The sequence below is a fragment of the Hippoglossus hippoglossus genome, chromosome 3, assembly GCF_009819705.1.
Source record: "Hippoglossus hippoglossus isolate fHipHip1 chromosome 3, fHipHip1.pri, whole genome shotgun sequence".
NCBI lineage: Eukaryota > Metazoa > Chordata > Actinopteri > Pleuronectiformes > Pleuronectidae > Hippoglossus > Hippoglossus hippoglossus.
The window spans coordinates 18,199,773-18,220,141 of record NC_047153.1 but is presented as its reverse complement, the minus strand read 5'-3'; the positions used below and the strand labels follow the sequence as shown (position 1 = coordinate 18,220,141).

The 20,369-nt window shown below is 40.8% G+C and overlaps 3 protein-coding genes across 5 annotated transcripts in view; 2 read left to right on the top strand and 1 right to left on the bottom strand.

The window, feature by feature from the left end:
* Positions 1–5: 5 nt before the first annotated feature.
* Positions 6–10,374, top strand: LOC117756584 (saccharopine dehydrogenase-like oxidoreductase). Its single transcript, XM_034577136.1, is given in 15 exon segments — positions 6–465; positions 2,242–2,354; positions 3,434–3,514; positions 6,716–6,845; positions 7,036–7,085; positions 7,237–7,367; positions 7,548–7,665; positions 7,955–8,074; positions 8,197–8,253; positions 8,365–8,415; positions 8,417–8,477; positions 8,740–8,760; positions 8,763–8,823; positions 9,124–9,169; positions 9,172–10,374. Coding segments are annotated over 15 exon segments (1,284 nt in total). The 5' UTR covers positions 6–266; the 3' UTR covers positions 9,217–10,374.
* Positions 10,375–10,764: 390 nt separating this feature from the next.
* gcfc2 (GC-rich sequence DNA-binding factor 2) lies at positions 10,765–18,705 on the bottom strand. 2 transcript variants are annotated; one of them, XM_034577015.1, is made up of 18 exons: positions 18,265–18,705; positions 17,760–17,861; positions 17,081–17,302; positions 16,631–16,882; positions 16,357–16,457; positions 15,926–16,068; positions 15,527–15,710; positions 14,813–14,936; positions 14,397–14,448; positions 14,060–14,145; positions 13,661–13,860; positions 13,418–13,562; positions 12,745–12,866; positions 12,430–12,506; positions 12,091–12,157; positions 11,851–11,997; positions 11,607–11,743; positions 10,765–11,093 (listed from the first exon to the last, which is right to left on the bottom strand). In XM_034577015.1, the coding sequence occupies exons 1-18, from the start codon at positions 18,587–18,589 to the stop codon at positions 10,961–10,963; spliced, it is 2,619 nt and encodes an 872-aa protein (XP_034432906.1). In that variant the 5' UTR covers positions 18,590–18,705; the 3' UTR covers positions 10,765–10,960. The 2 variants fall into 2 exon arrangements, with proteins under 2 accessions (XP_034432906.1, XP_034432916.1); XM_034577025.1 differs by lacking the exons at positions 10,765–11,093; positions 11,607–11,743 and having other exon boundaries at positions 11,861–11,997; positions 12,426–12,506; positions 18,265–18,669.
* Positions 18,706–19,063: 358 nt separating this feature from the next.
* The window catches only part of itsn2b (intersectin 2b), a 30,793-nt gene continuing 29,487 nt past the window's right edge, over positions 19,064–20,369 (top strand). For both annotated transcript variants that reach the window (XM_034577000.1, XM_034576992.1), the window contains exon 1: positions 19,064–19,323. The gene's annotated coding sequence lies outside the window, so the exon portion shown is untranslated. The remainder of the gene's footprint in view (positions 19,324–20,369) is intronic.

The following is a 20,369-nucleotide window of genomic DNA, read 5'->3' as shown; positions in this document are numbered from 1 at the left end:
AGCTATAAATTACAAATGATCATAGTATTACCACACATGTATAAGCTGCTGAGAAAACACACATTCAACACAACGCAACTCTTTACGTGTGATCGTTTAGGTCGCTAGAAACTACCGCAGGTGTTCACGTCTGTTAGCATATTAGCATAGTGTGGCTAGGGAAGTAGGGACAGCAGCGTCGTTAAAAGAGCTCACAGGCTGATCGCTGCACCCCAGTCCGTCAGTCCCGCAGACAGCTGAGCTCCTCCAGCCGCACTCCTTGCAACATGGCCCGCGTAGAGACGTCCTCCAGCCGGCCGTACCACCTGGTTATCTTCGGAGCCTCCGGCTTCACGGGGCAGTTTGTGGTGGAGGAGGTGGCCCGGACCGTGTCCGAGGGTCCGAATGGGAACCTTAAGTGGGCCGTGGCCGGCAGGAGCAAGCAGAAGCTGGAAAAAGTTATGGAGCAGGCCGCCGGAGTGCTGAGTATGTACCTGAACAGAACCAGGATATGTGTGTGTTGCAGCTGGGACAGTTTTATTATTCCATGTGTCCTTCTGAGGTCACTTCAAGTCCACTGAGTGACATGTAGCTGCTAAACTCAACCTAAATGGAAATAGCTTAATTGAAGATGATCGATCTAAATTTGACACGTGGATTATGATCAGTTTGACATGATGACTTTGACCCTGAACTCCGAAGTCCAAACGAGGTTGCATCAGAAAGTTAACGATTTTTAAACTGTTATTATCATAATAGCTGTTCGTAGTAGGAGGTGCATCAGTATTTTAGGCCGCCACAAACGATTACATAAATAAATGCTAATTAATCAATCAAGCCATCCCTATAATTAATCTTTAAAAACTTTATGCTCAAGATTTTATGTCTGCAGTTGCATAATTAGTCTTATTAGGTGGCAAAAATATGCACTCTAAAGTGTATATATTGTAGAAATGGACACTTGCTGAAACTACCCAGCAACTGGTTTATATTTCTTGCTTCATACTGTAAATGCTTAGTCAGATTATTAGTACATTGTCAGATGGTCAGCTCTATTTCAGTATTCGATGACTCCAAAGATAGAAATTAGAGCTGCAATTAATCTGTTCTATAACAGATCTGCGGTGCAGTAAAAACAGAGTCACCCAGTGACTTGTGTTGCCCAACTAACAGTCAAAGACAAAGATATACAATTTATAATCACACAAAATATAGAAAAACAAAAAACTCTTCCCTTTGCTGAGCTGTATCCAACAATGCTTATTTAAACCACTTCAATTGTCAATAAATATTTAAAATATGAAGCCATTGGTATTTTCTTTAATGACTCATCATTTCAGCATTAACAGAACTAGAAATTGAATTTACCTTAATGCAGTTAATGTTAGAAATATGTACTTTCTACATTTAGTATGCCAGTAATTTTCCAGGCTGTGGATTTGTATCCAAGCAACATGCTAAACATGGAAAATTAAGTCCAACACCAGATGAAGACCAGGGAGTGATTCTGCTGTCATGATAGTAATGTGAGTTTCCAGGATTAGATAGTTATTCTGTTGTCCCCTCCTCTTTGACGCCTCTTTTCAGGGAGTGTGCAACAGCTGATGGAACAAACCCGCTCACTGTACAATTCTCTGCCAACACACACACACACACACACACACACACACACGCACAGACACCCACACACACACACACGCCAAACACACACACACACACACACACACACACACACACACACACACACACTTTAGTGTTTATTCATGTTCTCTCCCCATGTATTTTCATGCAATATTATACCTGGTAACTCTCCATGGGTTTTTCAAACTGCTCCACACATTGTCTGGGACTGCAGACCTTACTGCAATTTAACAATTTAGGGTTTAACTGTCAGGGCATGTGTTATCATTTGATGTTGCTCGTTAGATAAGGTTGTTATAATGGCACATTTTCTAATCCCTATATCCTTCTATATATTTTCACTGAGCACTTTTATCACTCCAGTTTCTAAGCATTTATAACGTCCTCTTTTGAGGCCAGCTTTATTTTATTATCAAACCCATTCAAATACATTAACACACTTTTCAGGGGAATTTTGCTTATGGTGATAAAGGCAAATCAGCTGAGGACATTTATGGAGGGTTAACTGTTTGGCATCTTTGATCTAAAGTAGAAGTGTAATAGAGTTAATGCTGAGGTAACTGCATCATGAACGTTTCTTTAAATATACTATAGCACCTATCCTCGTGTGTTTGTGTGCAGGTAAACCCGAGCTGAGGTCAGAGGTAGACATCATCGTGGCAGATGTAGAAGAGCCAGACTCCCTGGCAGCCATGTGCAAACAGGCAGTGATTGTTCTCAACTGTGTGGGGCCTGTAAGTAGACGATTCCACAGACATTTTTGTGCCTGTGTTTATTTTTCGTAACAACTTTGAAGTTTTGGCTTGACGCAAACTAATTTTTCCTCATGTTGTCTCAATGCACCATCACACAGTGGCATCTTCCCTTTGGCATCAGTGTACCTCAACTTATCTCCAACTTTCTCTCTCTCGCTCTGTCTTACTCTTTTGCTTGGTCACACACACACACACACACACACACACACTCGCTCGCACACTCGCATTCACACAATGAAGGCCACTGAATTGCAGCACACAAGTGTTGCATTGTCTCAAAATCATGGATAGTTGGTTTCCAGCTCCACTGCTTCACACCCTGTGCATCATTCAGGTTCTTGTTTCAAACAGAATTCTTTCACTACAGTAGCCACTTCTATTGCACACAGCAGCAACATGCCAGGCGAGTTAATACTAAGGCAGAGAGTTGAAGTCATGAGGAGACATTTTGTCTTAATCTTCAGTTTGTTTTTTATGTTGACAATACAAATCCATCTTCATCTTTTTCTGTATGAGCATAAAGATAATAAATCAGGTATTACCAGAGTGAGACACACCACATAGTATTACGTAAACCACATATCTTACAAAATATTATGAAGAACAAACGGGGAGTGTTAATCAGAAAAAATGTGCCTTGCACTGCAAGTGACTGTGGTGCGCAACTTGAGCCAACATTGTGCAGTGACTCAACTGAATGAATTGTAGTTCCTTTTTTGGTTTTGTGTCTTTTTGGTTTTTCATTTTTAACATGATTAGTATTATTATTCTAACTACTGCTATACTACAATGTAGAGATGGATATAAAACAAGGACAAAGGGTTTACCTGTTGCAGTTATGTTGTAACATTACACCATCAGACAACCTATAAGATTACTTTGAACCTCTTAAAGACTCATCTCCTCCTATCACATCCAACACCATAACACTTTGTCTTAAGCACTTATTTATAGATAATGGGGAACTGACCATTGGACAAATTCAGAGAGATTAAAAAGTGTAACAATGTGAATTAATAACTGTTTGTCTGTCTTTCTCTTTCTTTCTGTCTCTATAGTACAGATTCTATGGTGAGCCAGTGGTCAAAGCCTGTGTGGAGAATGGAGCTCACCACATTGACATATCTGGAGAGCCTCAGGTATGTATAGCTCTGTATTGTAATGTACGTGTGTATCTATTTATCTTTGCCCTTTTATTTGCTTTGACACAAATCATACACCTAACAAGGTAGACGTTTTTAATTTCATCATGCCTGTGAACTGAAACAAGGCTGTGATATAACCGTTCTCTCCTTCCATCACTAATCTGCCTGACTTGAAGGAATAAAGCTTGGGAACTCAGCTTGTAGTTTTTTAAAGCTTGAATTACTGACCTACCTTCACTTTTCCTTTTGCATACTATTTCCGTCATGCTGTCACTGGACCTTGTACTGCAGGAGTTTGTTCCAAAGGCAGGTTTAGGGAAAACTCAGTTTTTATTAACTCTGAGGGAAAGTTGAGGGGACTTCTCTGGAGCAGATTTCTCCTTTTCAGAAATGTACAGTGTGAATTTAACTCAGTGAACTTAATAAGCAGTTGCTGCCAAAGCATAATTAAGGAGCATATTTGATAGGAAATCGCCTATCCAAATCGTGGTTGGATAGGCTGTTTGTTGTTATCCAAGACCCTCTCTTTACTAATGTTCCTCTTTTAACAGTCAGTCATCATATAAAGAGGAAGACGAGTGATCTGTGTCTTCACACTCAATTGTTACAGATTGTGGACTTATCCTCAGTTTAAACTCAAATCTGTTCACTGACTTTGACTCGATGGACGTTAAGTCAGTTCCCTTGCAAAGAAAATCTTTATAAATTAAGAATGGTTTAGCACACATAATTTATTTCTTGCACTGATATAATATTCCTGACATAGTTGAGATACGATATAACAGTTGGTTGAGGAATTTTTGACGATCCTCACACTTTACATCTGCACAATACCATTGTGAGAATACTGCCTGTCTAATTCCACGCATACTCCCTTCTCTCTCGTCGCAGTACCCAAGGTCAGGTTATAGATAAAGGGCCAACCAACAGCACTTTGTAGTGTCTACACTCAGGGACTTTCATATCTAACTCAGATGCCCCAGACAGAGGACACCAGGGGCAAGAGTAAGGACACAATGTGATTTAGGAATGCATACTTTAGACTAACAATTGCTATTGCTCTGTTAGCGTTGTTATTTTGTTTCACCTTCTGGTCTCCTTGATGCATCAAGTCTACATTAAAACCTTCTGCATAAGACATCAGCTGCTGCCTGAGTTTTCCTTTCACCAGCTTCCAGAAAACTTCCATAACACCCACTATGGGGAAATGTCCCATTATCATATCATATTGGAGATTATGTGAATATGTCTGAGTTTGGATGATTGTTGTTCAGCTAAAAACTGTACTTTTAAAATTAGTTTTAAAATACAGGCTACATTTAGTCTCAACTTGTTTCAGGTATTGTTAAATTTACTACATGTTCTTGTTGAAATATAGCTTAATATATAAAATATGCTCTTGCGCAATATTTTTAAAGGGCCCATATTGTGTAAAATAAATTTCTGGGCTTTTACTATCCGTAATTACTTGAAGGGGTTCAGTAGGGACCCTCAAAGTATGAAAACAGTCACTCTGTGGACTTTTCACTCGGCCCATTCTAAGAAATATGTTATCGAAACATCTCGTTTTGGTACTTTCTCCCCCGTATGAGTCATATGGGATCGCACTCGTCTCTCCGCCCCACCCACCCAGCCGGTACCAGGCCAGCCTCTGAACCCACCAGCCCCGCTCCCCGTCACCTCCACCACCCCTCCCCACCGAACGCGACACCAAGCAGACCTGTTGCTGAGCTAGCAGCTTGTTAGCTACCACAGGCTAACCACAACAAACAACACTGAAGAAACACTGCAGCGTGGAGGGATGCAAGGAAGAGAATGTGTCCGTGCACATTCCTCCTAAGAACGTTACTGTTCGAGACCAGCGGTTGCGCTTTATTTCTTCTGACGTGTCGCTTGTGCTCAGTATGGAGTAATGCAGGACGTTACTCCCGTAGTGAAACTCCGTTGTGAAACTCCGTACTGTAACTCGGGGATGTTTCTCCTACATTGGCCGACTGTCCTGCTAAAACTTGAACAAACAGTAGGACGGTGTAACTTACTGTTCAGAACGTCCTGTTGTAAACGACTGTAAATATGTGGCTTGCCTTCTATTGCTGCAAACATAACAACATGACTTTCAGCTGTGTTTACCAGAGTGAGGAGGGGCTCAAGAGGCAGGCGAAAACAGCCTGTCCTGTCTGCAACTCCAGAGAGAGGCAGAAGAGAGGACATGAAATACACATTGCAGCAGTTTTTTTGACTTTAAACCACTGATATATCATCTTAGGGGGACCAATACCTCAAATGAAATCCCAGAAAGGTGTAAAATATGGGCCCTTTAAACTAGACATCTAAAAATCTGTTTCAACTGCAAATCGTCAAAATCATCGGGCTGTTACTGGTGGGACTGTGAGGCCACAGTAATACTGTAGGTCTATAAATAAACTTGATTTAACCTCATCTGTTTATTTCATCCTCAGCTGCCAGCAGCTCTTTATTCCCAACAGGTCACAGCTGAATATATTAAAAATATGACGCAACAAACAGTAGGATTCTAGCACTTTGTCTCTCATTAGGAAACTGAATTCTATCTAATTAATGAATGACTGGATACATTAAATTAATATAATGGTGTTTACCCTCTTTGCTTCAGGCTCAGGCTCTTTTTCTTTTGTTGCCGTGTGTTTTATTTGTCTTATCACTCAGCCTTTCTCAGGGCTGGACTCAGAGGATCAGCCCTCAGATGTCCGAACATTGGGCTTAGCTGTTGTTTGTGTTTGGATTAAATTGGAGACTTACTGACTTTCATGCTGTAGCTTGTTAGACAAAATGATCTCTCACTTGGCTGCAGGACAGCAGTTTATCCCTTGCTGTTAGATGCCTGTCTGTGTAAAGCAGCATGTCTCACTGAAACAAAGACAGCACTCTGAAGGTCCAACATGAAGTCTGTGTGTTTTAAGGCTGTATCTCTTAGGTCCGAAGGAGACTTTGAAACTATAGAATCTATCCCACCCCTTTTGTGATACAAGTTCAGGATAAAACTTGAAAGTGTAAGAAAGCAATACTGACCTTCATATTTCAAGTGAACTCTACTCTTATTTTTGAAGGTGATCTTCACCATGCTTCATACGATTGTTAATAAAGCATAAAGAATTCAATACCGTTAAAAATAATCATTGTTTAAAAGTTTTAATTCATTTGTTTTTCTGTTTACAGTTTCTAGAGGGCATGCAGTTAAACTACAGCGGCCTGGCAGCTGAAAAAGGTGTTTACATCATCGGGAGCTGTGGCTTCGACTCCATACCCGCAGACATGGGAGTCCTCTACACCAGGGACCAGTTCAAGGGTATGCACTTTCTCACATGCACATTCCATATAAACACACGCACACAATAGCATTAAAAATAACCCCTCCCCACCCTCAGGATACTGATATGTAGATTTCCATTCAGTCTCTCTCTCTATGGGTAAAATGTAATGATTCATTGTTATATTAGCCTCTGCCAAAATGTGTGTGTGTTTGTGTTCATCCACAGGTACGCTCACTGCAGTGGAGAGCTTTCTGACTGTTGGCTCAGGACCTGATGTATGTAACTACATTTCCCATAAATCCGTGTTGTGGATTTCTGTACACGAATTACTCATTTTTATTATTGCATCACATATTTCTCCTTTTTTATGTGCTCCATATTTTCTCTTTCTGTATGTGTGTGTGTTACTTTGGTTTCCTCTTTCAGGGCGGGTGTATCCACGATGGCACATGGCAATCTGCTGTCTATGGTTTTGCAGATGGCTCCAAGCTGCAGGGTCTGAGGAGGAAGTTTAATCACAAACCTCTCCCTAGTATTGGCTCTAAAATGAAACGCAGGTAGGTAGATTATTAATTTAAGTAACTTCCTAAGCTGACAAAGGCAACCACTTGATAGCTGCAGACATGGGAATCTGCAGGTACATGGGAATTATTTCCGGTTGCTTATTTGCACAAACATACTGATGTGATATCTGTGATGAGATTTCCGTTTTTTTCCGTGCTTGTGTGTATTTGCAGAGGATCCCTGTTCTTCAGTAATGAGATCCAGCAGTATACGGTGCCCTTCATGGGCTCTGATCCCTCTGTTGTGAAGAGAAGTCAGCGCTTCCTGGTCGAGGAAAATCAGGCCACACCAGTCAGTCTCTTCATTTTTTTCCCTATACTTAAATTTTCCACTAATGATTAACATATATATGAAATTCATAAAAGGCTGGTCTTGCACAAAGGTATCATCGAATAGCTGAGATTTATAATGATTGTAAGTTTTTGGAAAAAGATGGCTTAGCCTTGTGAATCAATCCAATGAGCATATTTCTATGGAAAAACTGGAATTAATAACAAACGATGAAACATGCCTGTGTGGTAGGAACGTTTACCTCAACCACTGTTCTTTTCAGATTAGACAACATGCATTTCTACTCTAGGTTCAGTATGGAGCGTATGCAGGAATTGGAGGCATTGGCAACATGATCAAGCTGCTGTTTGCTGGCATGATGTTCTGGTTCCTGGTCAAGTTCAGCTTTGGGCGCAACCTGCTCATCAAGGTAAACAAACTTGCCGTGCATAATCACATTATACAGCCTCACATTTCACACCTGAATATTCTACCTTTTAGAAATCACAAACTGAGTAATGTCTGTCTGTTGTTTGTCCCCAACCTTCTCAGCACCCAGAGTTCTTCTCCTTTGGACTCTTCTCTAAGGCCGGACCAACCAGAAAGCAGGTGAAGTGTTGATACCACAGAAAAGACTTGGATATTATTCAATACACCAATTCTTAGTCTTAATAAGCTTTGGCTAATTAACATGTTAATAAGAATCCATGTGTGTATTAGATGGAGGCCTCATCCTTCCAGTTTGCGTTCTATGGAGAGGGATACACTGAGGGGGCAGGACCCTTCGCAAGGGAAACCTAATGCCAAGATCCGCACCCTGGTTCAGGGACCAGGTAACTGGATATTTAAAGTCCTCATTTAATTCAGGTTTTGTATCAATGATTTAATTTGGGTTTCACTCAAACAGTATTTAATGTGTGGCTTAAGCAGGGTAGCTGGTGCATGCAGCAGAATTATATAATATTTTGTTACACCCATCAATAACACAGGAACAAAACATAGACTGAAACAAACGTTTAATGAGGTCAACTGACCTGTTTTAAACACCTTCCTTGACATGTCTGTCTAATGTTTATTTGTCTTCCTATTATTCAGAGTGTGGATATGTGGCCACACCCATGCCATGGTTCAAGCTGCTCTCACCATCCTCAATGAATCCCAGCTTTGCCCAAGAAGTGAGTTTATCACACCACAAATCTGCCACATATTATATATATATTTTATATATACATACCACAAATCTACCTGTAATGACTGCCTGTAAACTCAAATACAACACATCATGACTGCAGGAATAGGGTGATTGATAATCTGTGAATAAACAGATAGAGTTAAATGGTGTGATCCAGTTAATTTGAATAAAAGAAAAATAGAAGCAGCATGGATGATATTGCTACAGTATATTTATGTCTGATTTTAATAGGACTGTATTTTATCATCAGCGTGAATTCAGTTAATCTTTTTATCCTTCGTTTCCAGGGGAGGAGTGTACACTCCAGGAGCTGCGTTTGCAAAAACCACCACTGGTCGACCCGCCTCAACAAACACGGCATTCAGTTCTCCGTCATCTAAAGTTTGTCCCCTCCCTGAGGCCGTACTCCAGGTTTTCCGAGCACTTACTAACATTGATAATAAAAACTGGGAAGTGTAAACTTCATGAGAGGACTCTCTCAGATTGAGTTCTAATGCTGCGGTTGATGGTACTTTCAGCATATATCCTTTTCGTTGGTCAGAAACTTGCCCGTTTTCTTTTGGCTTGAATGTACTATTAACCCTCTGCTTGAAAAACAAACAGCTAAAGTGTAGCAGTGTTTTCCAGCCAAGGACAGTAAAAGAACAATTATGTGTAAAGAGTTTTAACATGTCTCCAATGACTCAGTGAAAAGAAGATTTTTGGCCAGAATTTAGTTCCCTCAATTATCAACATTTCTCTGACACGGTGACCAATAAAAGATGCTCCTCAGTTTGACATGGTCATGCATCTGCCTGTGATTTACTTAAACATGAGTAGATGGTTAAAACTCTCCTGTTCCCTTTAATGACCCATAATGTTAAACCATAGTATAGCACGCAGATGGCTTCATATTATCAACTCTAATGATCCCAGATAAGAGATGACTGGAAAAGTAGGTTGATATCAGTGCAACAGATGTAGTAAACTGTATTTGAAAAATATGTTGAGAAAAAACATCTGTAATTGTAAGAAAAGCAAACGTCTACAATCTTTAGTTGTGTGTTGTCCCTGTTGCACACCGTAGCTTACGTGTACAAGGACATGACTATTGTTGTTCTGATTCAGTGAAGTGAAGCTGTCAATAGACAATTAGAAATCTGCTGTGTGTGCACGTACATGCTAGCCTTGCCTGGCCTAGTCATCCTACTCTCTCGAATGTTTGGGGTTTTTTTGTAGCTGACTGTTGCTGCACTGTTTGCTTTTTGGGCCTTGTCAGAAATGCATCCAGCTGGTTGTGCACAAAACGGCATGAGTGACTTCATGAAACTGAACAGATCCTCTGCTGTTTAGTTTACAGGTGTGTGTTGAAAGTTTGGGTTTATGCGTTTGTTTGTGGGGTTGTTGGTCATGTGGACTGGATAAATTTCACCCACATAGAAAAAGGTTAATCTCAGTTCAGACTTGTTTTTGAGACTTTGAGCATCATGTGCATGTGGCAGTTTTGGGGTGCTTTGCTTTGTATGGTCCTCATAAATAAAATCATCTGATAATAGAAACAAGTCTTGAGTCTTTCTTACAGCTTTATGGGAAAGTTAGTAATGCACTTACATGCATCCAGGCTTTACTATTTTATACATGTCGCTTATGGAAGCAAACGGGTGTGAAAACAATTTCACAAACCTATCGAAATTCTGTCAAATTCCCGTCCAGCGGGGGTCTTTCTGTTTGGAGTTTGCATGTTCTCCTTGTCTCTGTGGGCTTCCTCCCACAGTCCAAAGACATGCAGATTGACACTATGCTGAGCAGAGGTGAGTGTGAATGGTTGTTTGTCTCTCAGTTGGTCCTGTGATACGATGGAAACTTGTCCAGTGCCCCACCTCTCATAAAAGAGACCATAGGTATCAGCAGAAAGTCACTAATGTGTAAAGAATGACAGGGAATAGAAGGATTTTAAATAAAACTCTAGATATATTAATGACAAAATGCAAATATTTATTCATAAAAATACAGTTCTCATGTACAAAACGTATAGCAAAAATGTTCATGACTAAAAATAGTTTTTACACATAATTTCTTAAAGTTGTTTCCTTGGTTTATCATTTGTTGCCATATATTTTATTTTCAACCACATTTAACAACGCATCATTCCGTGTCTTGGTTGAGCAGCTGATGAGAGTAGACGACATCTTCATAGTGGTATTTCTCTGCTATGGCCAGGATGGAGTCATTGGACCTGATTCTGCTCAGAAGCTGCAGCACTTCAACCACAACAGACCTGAAATAAACAGCAAATATCTGGGTTAGAGAATTAGTTATGATCTTGTTATAAACGTATGAACCCAATGTGTGATCATTCATAAAGTTGACAACTAAAACAAAAAGATCTGCCATGTTTCACTTAAAGTTGTGATGCTGCACATATTACACGATTGGGGAGCAGGTTTTATATTTGGGGTTATGTTTGTAACCACAAATATACAGCCTCTTCAAAAAAGGACATTTTTGATTTAAAAGGCAACAAATAAATTGATATTCTTTGGTAGTTATTTAACCAATAAAATAATAGTACACAGAATATATGTCAAACTAAAAACACTCCAACATGTTCCCTCCAGTAAATCTAATTTTAATGTGGAGCATACTAGATTTTTAAGTGACCTTGTTCACAAAAAAATATTTTGTTAAAACTTGAGACAGAAGAACTTGACCGAAGACTTTTTTCTCATTTCATGGACTAAGCTGCCAGCGATTCTAAAAGTTCTTTCTTATGGAAACGTGTTTTTATTACCTCGTGTTTGCATCTTTAGGAGACTGTTGTTTGCAGATGGTATGAACTTTTTGAACAAGATGGTTCTCAAAATTCTGGAGCTGAGGCAAACAAACGCTCACACCTTTGAACCAAGAGATGGGAAGACTATCTCCAATCTAGTAGGAGGAGAGGGGAGAGAGAGAGAGAGTAGTGTAGGTTAAGAGGGGGAAATAGATACTGGTGCATAGATACATTCCACATTAACAATATAAATTCAAAATACCTTCTTGCATGCAAGGTTAGTATTGCTGGGTTGAGTCTGACTGCACAGAGCGATCATCAGGTATCTGTTCAGCAGTTTGTCCAACATCAGTTCCTTTAGTAAAGTCTCAGGAAGCAGCAAAGCCCATTTCCCCATGTTACCTAGTAGCTAATGGAAATACAAAAACAACTCAGCTTTAGCACCCCCACATGGTACAACAGAGACAATATAAGATACCTAATTTGTTAGAGAAAGCAGTACTTTTATGGCCGTCCAGAACTGTTGTTCCCTGAAGCGACTCTGAGGAGACAACTTGTCCTCTGAGAACCTGGATAGAAAAACAAACAGCATAAATAAATCATAACATCATTCGACACCATTTTGATTGACCTGAACTTTGAAAAACTACCTCAACGATTGAGCAGAGACATGTGACATATATTGGATAATTGGTCAAGACAAGAACAGACGTCTTTGTGAAATCATTGTGTTGTAGTGTGCTTAATAAGAAGGACACTGAGGTGAAGTCAAACCTGCTTTGTCACTGCAAGTCATTTAAGTAAAGATGCTTTAATTTCAAGTGGCAAAAACCAAACTAACTTTTTTGGGTACAGAGGGATGAAGACATCGTCATCAACACAGCTCCTCAGTCTCCTCACCACAGCCTCTATGAACGTCTGCACAGGACAAAAACACACAATGTTAATACAAACATGTTCATACACTGTGTATATGACATGCAATCTATTATATGTATTTTGGTTTAAAGTTTTTTCCATACCAACTTAATTGTTAGATATTAGACATTCATTTATGTAACTTAAAAAAATCAGCTAAAATAGCAGGACAGGATAGAAGCAGGATGGTTTCTGTGCTGATTATATAGAAACCTGACGTGGTGAGTGTTTAATGTACCTTGACTGGTTTGCTCTGCTCTCCTTCAAAGATGGAGTAGTCCTCCTTCAGGCTGTGACACACATCAGTGAGACAGGCTGACTGTTGACGGGACATGGGATCCCACACCAGCTCCACAAAGGCTAAGCATCAGAGCAGAACAAAGACAGACAGAGAATGAGGCTTCTGTAGTTTCTCACATCTGTCGTGTAATACAAGCCAAAGAGGTGGATGGAATGTTTAACGGTGGGTGAATAGCAAACATGACAAATCACTCAGATCTGAACGCTAGCCTGCTCTACAACAAGCACCATGGGCCCGGAGCATTCAGTGGAAAAGCAAGAAGTAGAGAAGGGAGATGAGAAACATTTTGTCCATGAAGAGGATAAAAATATAGTAGATGCTGCAACTAGTACAAGTATCTCTGTCTTCGTGGAAACCATGTACAGTAAGCCTAAAATTAGATGAAAGTCATGGATATACTGAGGGTATTGTTAAAACACAAAATTAAAATGTAAAAGTAGTTACTAATATTAACATAATTTTCCAATTATAAAAAATATAGTTCTCAGGCACTTGTGCATCTATTAGTTAATAGATAAATAGATCTATTACTTAATAGTGGTGGAAAGGAGTGTAGAACAGTGGGAAAAGTCAGAGATCATGCATGAGTGTGCGAGTGGGTGTATGTTACCAGTCATTTTGGGTAGGACAGTCTTTTCTATGACATTAGACAACGTCTCTCTGTCTGTGTGTTCAAGCTCCTCGTGGCCATGTCCATGACAAAAAGTCTCCACTGCTGGGAACCATGGGAGGTTTTCAAAGTCCCCACTGGCATCCTGAGACACACAGACAACCATAACATTAGGCACACAACATGTGTTGTGTAATGCCAGGTGTGTATGAATTCACTAAACCTCTGTGTTTGTGTGCAAACCTTCAGTGGGTTCCACGACAGCATCTGATGTCTAATGATCGGGTTCAACAACTTTGGCAGACACAGAGAGATGTAGGCACTGTGGTAAGAGTCAGAGTAAGATCCTCTCCATTCTTCAAAGCGAGACAGAATCTTTTTAACATCGCAGAAGTCATCCTGAACGTCCGAAAACAACGCCTGGGACCTCAACATGATATCAGCTGGAGAGGAAGCAGAGAGTGAAGAAGAGTGAGTGAGAGAGAAGCAACAAATGGATCAGTGATTCAGCCTGGACATGATACATTTGGATTTGTATCTGTTTTTATAACACTTAACAGTATTGAAGCTGCATTTTTAGAATAAAGGGATTACGCTTACTGTTGATCAGATGAGATTTGAGTTTAACTAATTCGTATTTACCCTTTTCCTTCTGTAGCTGCTCTTCCTCTTCTGCTGAAGGTTGGGAGTCCTCAGGGATATCAGAGTCTTCCTCAGTGCTTGTGCCACTGCAACACACAAGACAAATATTGTGTTTGTGTGTAAGAGTAGAGCAGAGGAGCTATTCAACTAAACTTGAATGTATCCTATTTTGTAATATTGGTAGACTGGATTTTAATAAATTAATTATGTAGCCATTTCCAATTTTCTATTTCAGAAATCTTGTAGATTGAGGGTACAATATATTTAATATAGCATCTGAAAGAATTATAAACCAAAGATGGAAAATGGGTTTTGAAAGTTATTTTATTATACTCACCCTTGATTTTCTGATCCATTGGCTGAGCTTCCACCCTGTTCCTCTGTGCTATCTGAAAAATGAGGTGAAAAATGCACTTAATTCCAACATTCCTTCTTGGATTCTATTTTACTTTCCATATCTACAGCCGAGAGTTTCTGCCTGAAATGTTTCTTCTGGGAAACAATACAAAGAAAGGACTAAACCAATTTCACTTGTTTGCTATCTTGTTGTTGGACTGGCACAATGTAATCACTTGGAGAATTGACCCACACTTTCGAATGTGGATTCAAAAAGTCACACAGGACTTCAACTCTGCTTTCATGAAACAAACCCAGTCTCTTACTGACTAGAATTCAGAATAGAAAAAAACACACGGATGTGGTGTGTAATAAAAAGCACAAGAGGAATGTTTACAGTTGAATCATAAAACTCACAGCTGAGCTGTTGCAGACGCTCGGCCTGCTCCTTGACCTTCTGTCTTCTCTGAGCACACAGCTCATCCATCTGGTCAGACAGCACAGTGTGAAGATCCAGCTCTAAAGAGTTGATCTCCACAACCTACAGTCAACACAGTTTTCTCAGTCAGAAAATTACCACCATTCATCTTCCAAAAGGGGGGCCTTAGTGTTTCCTACAGGCTGCTGGTGTAAGACAAAATCTCTTGATTGATGAAGAGTATAACATTTAATGAACAGACATTATTCTCCTTTGGTTTTGCATCATCCAAGATTCGACAGCTGACTTGGACCACAGTCAGCTGCTGGGGAGTCTCTGGTTTGCACAATGTGAGACCACTGGTCAGGTCTTAAAAATGCTCAGCATCACTTGCCTTGGGTTTGGAACTTTATGGTGACACACTGGTTGTATTGATTTTTTTCAAATCAGATCCCACCAGATAAAAATCATGAAATAAAGCAATCCTTCCAACAACATTGCCAACCAAAACTTGAAGGCTGGTTATCAGCCTGACAATCACAAGTCAGGCTCCAAAACCAGTTCTCACTGACACACAGTTGATTGATAAACTATCATCATCTTTGAATATAAAAATGCATTTTGTTTTTAATTATATCAACTTTAATATTTTTATTGACATAGCGATAGAGTAGAGACAGTAGCGATTATTTGGAAACTCATTAATTATTTACCTTTTCCTGTAGACACTCCAAAAGGTTGTGGACATAGAGGGTCATGCTCCTGTAGAACTTCAGCTGCCTCTCTGAGGAACTCTCACTCAGCGCCTCCACTGAGGTTGTAGCACTTTCAACATCCCCCTCCATCCTCCGCAACTCTGCTTGCCGTGCTCTGTGCACCTCCTTCAGGGAGTCCAGTCTCAAAAGAAGAAAAAGAGAGGAAAGTGAGGAAAACTTGTGTCGTGTATGTTTGATTACAGCAAAAGTACTGCTAGGTACGGAGTAGTAATAAATACAGGAGAAAAGAAAACATGAGCATGAAAAATAGATCTGAACCAAAACTGTTATTTCACTTATATTGAAATTCTTTATGGTGTGATATAAAGGCAGATATACATAGAAAAAAAAACTTACTTCCCAGTGATCCTCCTCTTGACCATTGAAACACTGATAGAAGGAAGGGTCTTTGAGATTCTGGCCCCTGCTGTTCTCATCTTTTGTCTTCGTCTGTCTCGCCTGCTGATGCTGGAGCTGCTGGACTCACTGCCAGATGGGCTCTGAGAGGAAGAAGACAAGAGGATAAAGGACATCAAACCTGCTGAGCAGAGAGGAGAAGCGACTCTGCAGGTAGAAGTCTTCAGAAAGAGAAACTATACTGCTGTAAGCCCATCTGCACACTGGCTGGGACAAAGGAGTAATCCAGAAAGAGTGCAACACAGAAAAGTGACACGAGAAAAGGAAAACTTTAAGAAAAAAATAATAATTTTTAAAAAAGGTGTGAGAAAGATTTAAACAGGAAAAAGTAAAATAAAAGACAGGAAGGTGTTTCATAGAGCTTTTTGTACCTGTTGTCCTGGATGTCTCTTGACTCCCTTCCCAATTTGTGTTTCCTCCCAAAGCTCCTGCTCTTCCCCATCAGTCCATGACAGACTGCCATCACTCCCTCCTAGATTACACAAAAATAAACAAGATATGCAATATACCAACACGCATCTTTTTAGATCTATTATGATTTGACAGCTCATACATTTATGCATCAGAACATAGATTATATTTAATCATCCCCTTCCTCTCTCTCCCCTCTTCACCCCATCTTCCCTTTCTCTCCCCCTCACATACCAATCTTCTCTGCAATCCTCTCTCTGATGCTCTTCAGTCGTGGGGCAAACTCGATTCTTCTCTCATGATCATCTGGTTCATCATCATCATCATTGACTCTTTCTTCATCATCCTCGTCCCTGCTGTAGTGATCTGGGGTGCTACCTGCGGAGCTCTGGCCATCTCTGCCCAGGGAAATGTACTCTTTCTGGGATCGAACGGCCTGACGCTGCCTCTTGGCTGCCAGGATCGCTTCAGCGTTGGGTATACGTACTAAATGAAAATCAACAGACATGAAAGTGCAGGAATGCGCATGCTAATTAATGCAAAGGAAATGTCAGCGAAACTGTGAAATACAAACTTCCAACCAACCATCCGTGAATTTAAAACCCCAAAATGCACACTCTATCTCTCTGTGAATGTTTTACTCTCTGACATACACACACAGTATAGTCCCACAAAAACACACACCTGGTCTAGCAGGAGAGCGGCTGGAGTCCGAAGCTGAGCTAGCTGAGGGAGACCTGGCACCACCTTCATCACTGTCGTCGTCATCTTTCTTGCTGTCACTATCATCGTCATCATTATCATCATCTTCACTGTCATCACTATTGTTCAGACCATGTGGTGAAGACTGACTGTCAGAATCTTGCCGGGGAGAAACAGATGGTGGGACACTGACACCAGCTGGGGCTGGGAGAGAGAAGAGGAAAATATTTGTATGTATGAAGATGCTGTCCAACATTATTGCATAATTATCTTGACAATTGCAGAGATAAGTTGAAAATCTTTGCTTTACTTGGTTTTAATAACATTAATAACAGACATGTTGAGTTTGTTAGCTGAGAATCTGAGTTTTGAACAATATTCCACTGTAAGAGATCACATCTGATAACGTGCTCACTGCTAATACATTGGGAGGTGTTCTGGTGTATATTCAAGAATTTCTTTACTTTCATACAAACCTGAACATTGTACCTTTCATTAGTGTAGTTTCTTATTTGCAGGACTAATGTATTGGACTGCTATACGACTGTTTTGGTTGTATGTAATAAATACACTAGCAACATAGTGAATATATGTATTGGTTATTGTCACAGCGTTTAAGGGTCATGAGCATTTTTGGACATGATCCATTCATGCATCCTACCTGTGCTGTTGGTGGTCTTGGCAAGTGAAGCTTCCTTCTTCCTGGATTGGAACAGCACAGCTTTATCAGAGGACTTCTTCAGTCTAAATGCTGGTTCTTCAGCTGAGACAAAGAGAAGAAAACCAGAGATCAGTGAGCACAAACATCCTGTACAGTGTTACACCCTGTCACCTCCAAGTCCCGAGTACAATTATTACCTTGCATTTGTTTTTTGTCTGTCTGTATGTTAGTTAGCAGGATTAGGCAAGAACTACTGGATGGATTACCACCGAATTTACACGCAGCTTTATCATTCCTTGTCAGTTCACAGAATTGTTTTGTGACACGTAAATCTATCTAGTAATAGCTATTACATTTGCAGGAAATCCCTGTCGGTATGTCTTAGTTGTTTTGAGCCGTATTATTAAAGTGCAACTCCTCAGACCTGTTGTCCATTAGTCAAACAAATGTCATGTGTCTTTGCCTCCGACGTTGGTTTAACGTTTACCAGCTCCATCTTAGTTACCTTCTCTGTCGTCAGAGAAGCTGAGGACAGTGTTTGTTTTCTTTTTTCCTGCATCGTCCCCCCTCTCTTCTTTTCCCGCTGTCACTTCCTTCGGCTCTGCCTCCTCTCCGCCGCTGCTGTCAGGCGAATCCCTCCTCGGAGGCGTCGACTCCGGCTTGGAGCTGCAGGAGATCCCGCGGCCCGGGGTCACTTTGAGCAGCTTATTGAACCCCGCCGGAGGAATTTCAGTGTCGCCTCCATCACCGCTGGTCTCCCGCGGGTCCTCTCCGTCGCTGGAGCTTTGTTTCCTCTGGCGAAAGTTCCTCCTGGGCTTTTTGTTGAACATCCCGCTGCCCACTCGTCTTTCAAGGCACTGGGTTGTGAACTGGAGGTAAAAGCGCTTTGCGGCAGGTCGCAATTTGCTCGAAGAAGTCGCGAAATGTGACGTGAAGCAACCGCAGTGCACTGCGGGAGATGTAGTAAGCGCGTAAGGGATTACAAAATTGTATAGAAAAATCTAACAGTGAAATAAAACATTATTTTTATATGGTAGTTAACTTTAGTGTTGACCACACGATTTATCAGCCATGTCATCCTTATTGTGACCACCCGTTTTCATACTTTAATATTCAGGACGCATGTCAGAGTTTAGGAACAGGACTCCATCGACCTATGAAGAGCACGACGCATGGATCTTGAAATATTGCAGGACTTCAAATTCAAAATGTGTTTGATGTTATACTTTATTCTTTGCTCGTCTCCCACCATCACTCTCGCCCTCGCTCCTTCCTCCCCGGCTCTCCCACCTCCTCCTCCTCCCTCCCGGTGGAAGGGGAGACGTTAACAGCCACACATCACTCGCCGTCAGCCATGTTGTTGGTGTGACACACGGAGCTGTCAGCAACAGGTCCTCGGACCAGCAGCGCCGCGAAACTTCAGCATTTCTCCAGCGTTTACTCCTCTTTTCGGATACTGAACCTTCACGGTGGGTCTGGAGAACCTCCCGGAAGTGTCGGGTTGTAAGTTTAGAGCCCAGTAAAGTTCAGACGCGGTGGTTTTGTATGGGCCGTGGTCACAGAGGTAAGCAAACTGCTCATCTAAGCCAGCGAGTTTGATGTTGTTATGCCAATGTTTCTGTGGATAGTTTGACACGCGTTATTTAAAGTACGTGTTGTTTTTCTCTGTTTACGTTTGTTTACGTGATCAACTTTAATTCAGGAATATAAAAAAAACAAAGTGTTTAACAGAGGGGGAGCTGGTGCTTCTGTCCTGATCCGGGATTAGGTTAGCTAGCTAAATTATGACTTCATTAGGTGTTACTTTTATGATCGATGGCCAGATGTGGGGTATTGTTTTTTGTTTCTTGGTGTTTGTGTGGGGCTGATATGCTGGAAAGTCTTCTCAGTTTCCTCTCGGTTCAAACGAGTTGAGCAGGTTGCAGGCAGGTCTCAGGCTGCTGACAAGTGATCAGGGAATGTTACTCTGTCAGTTTATCTACCAGGCAGACAGAGCGAGGTGTGAGGGGGACTGTGGTCCTCAATACAGATGCAGTGCTCCATCACGTCTTTGTCAATGTAAATGTTCGTCCCATTAAAAACAGCTGACAACAAACCCAGAGCACAAGCATCATTTTCAATACCAGTGACTGTAAGAAACACCCCATCACAGAGCCATGTAGAAATCCACATCTATTCTGTTTGCCAGTGTTTGGTAGTTCACAAATTATGACCTCTGCGAAAATGTATCCATGGCAGTTTCTTGATTTGTCTGTGATGTTTTCATATAGTAACTGGAATACCACTGTTAAGGTCCAATAGTCCCCTTTATATCCAACAAAGCTGCACCAAATTTCACTCCCTTATAAACCTTTTTTTCATCAAGATTCATTCCCTGAGAAATCATTGAAAATATTTAAAAAAACTCTTACAATCTTGCGATATTAAAGAAAGTGAGAAGATTCCTGATTGGGATCTGAAGCTAAATTTAGTTGGTTCTTCCCAATTTCATGGTAATCTGTCCAGGAGCTTTTGCATTATCTCGCTAAATATCAGACAAACATACATAACTATAGTGGAGGTGAAAAGAGGAAATTCCTGGATCCACCCCCTGATCTGGATCTGCACCAA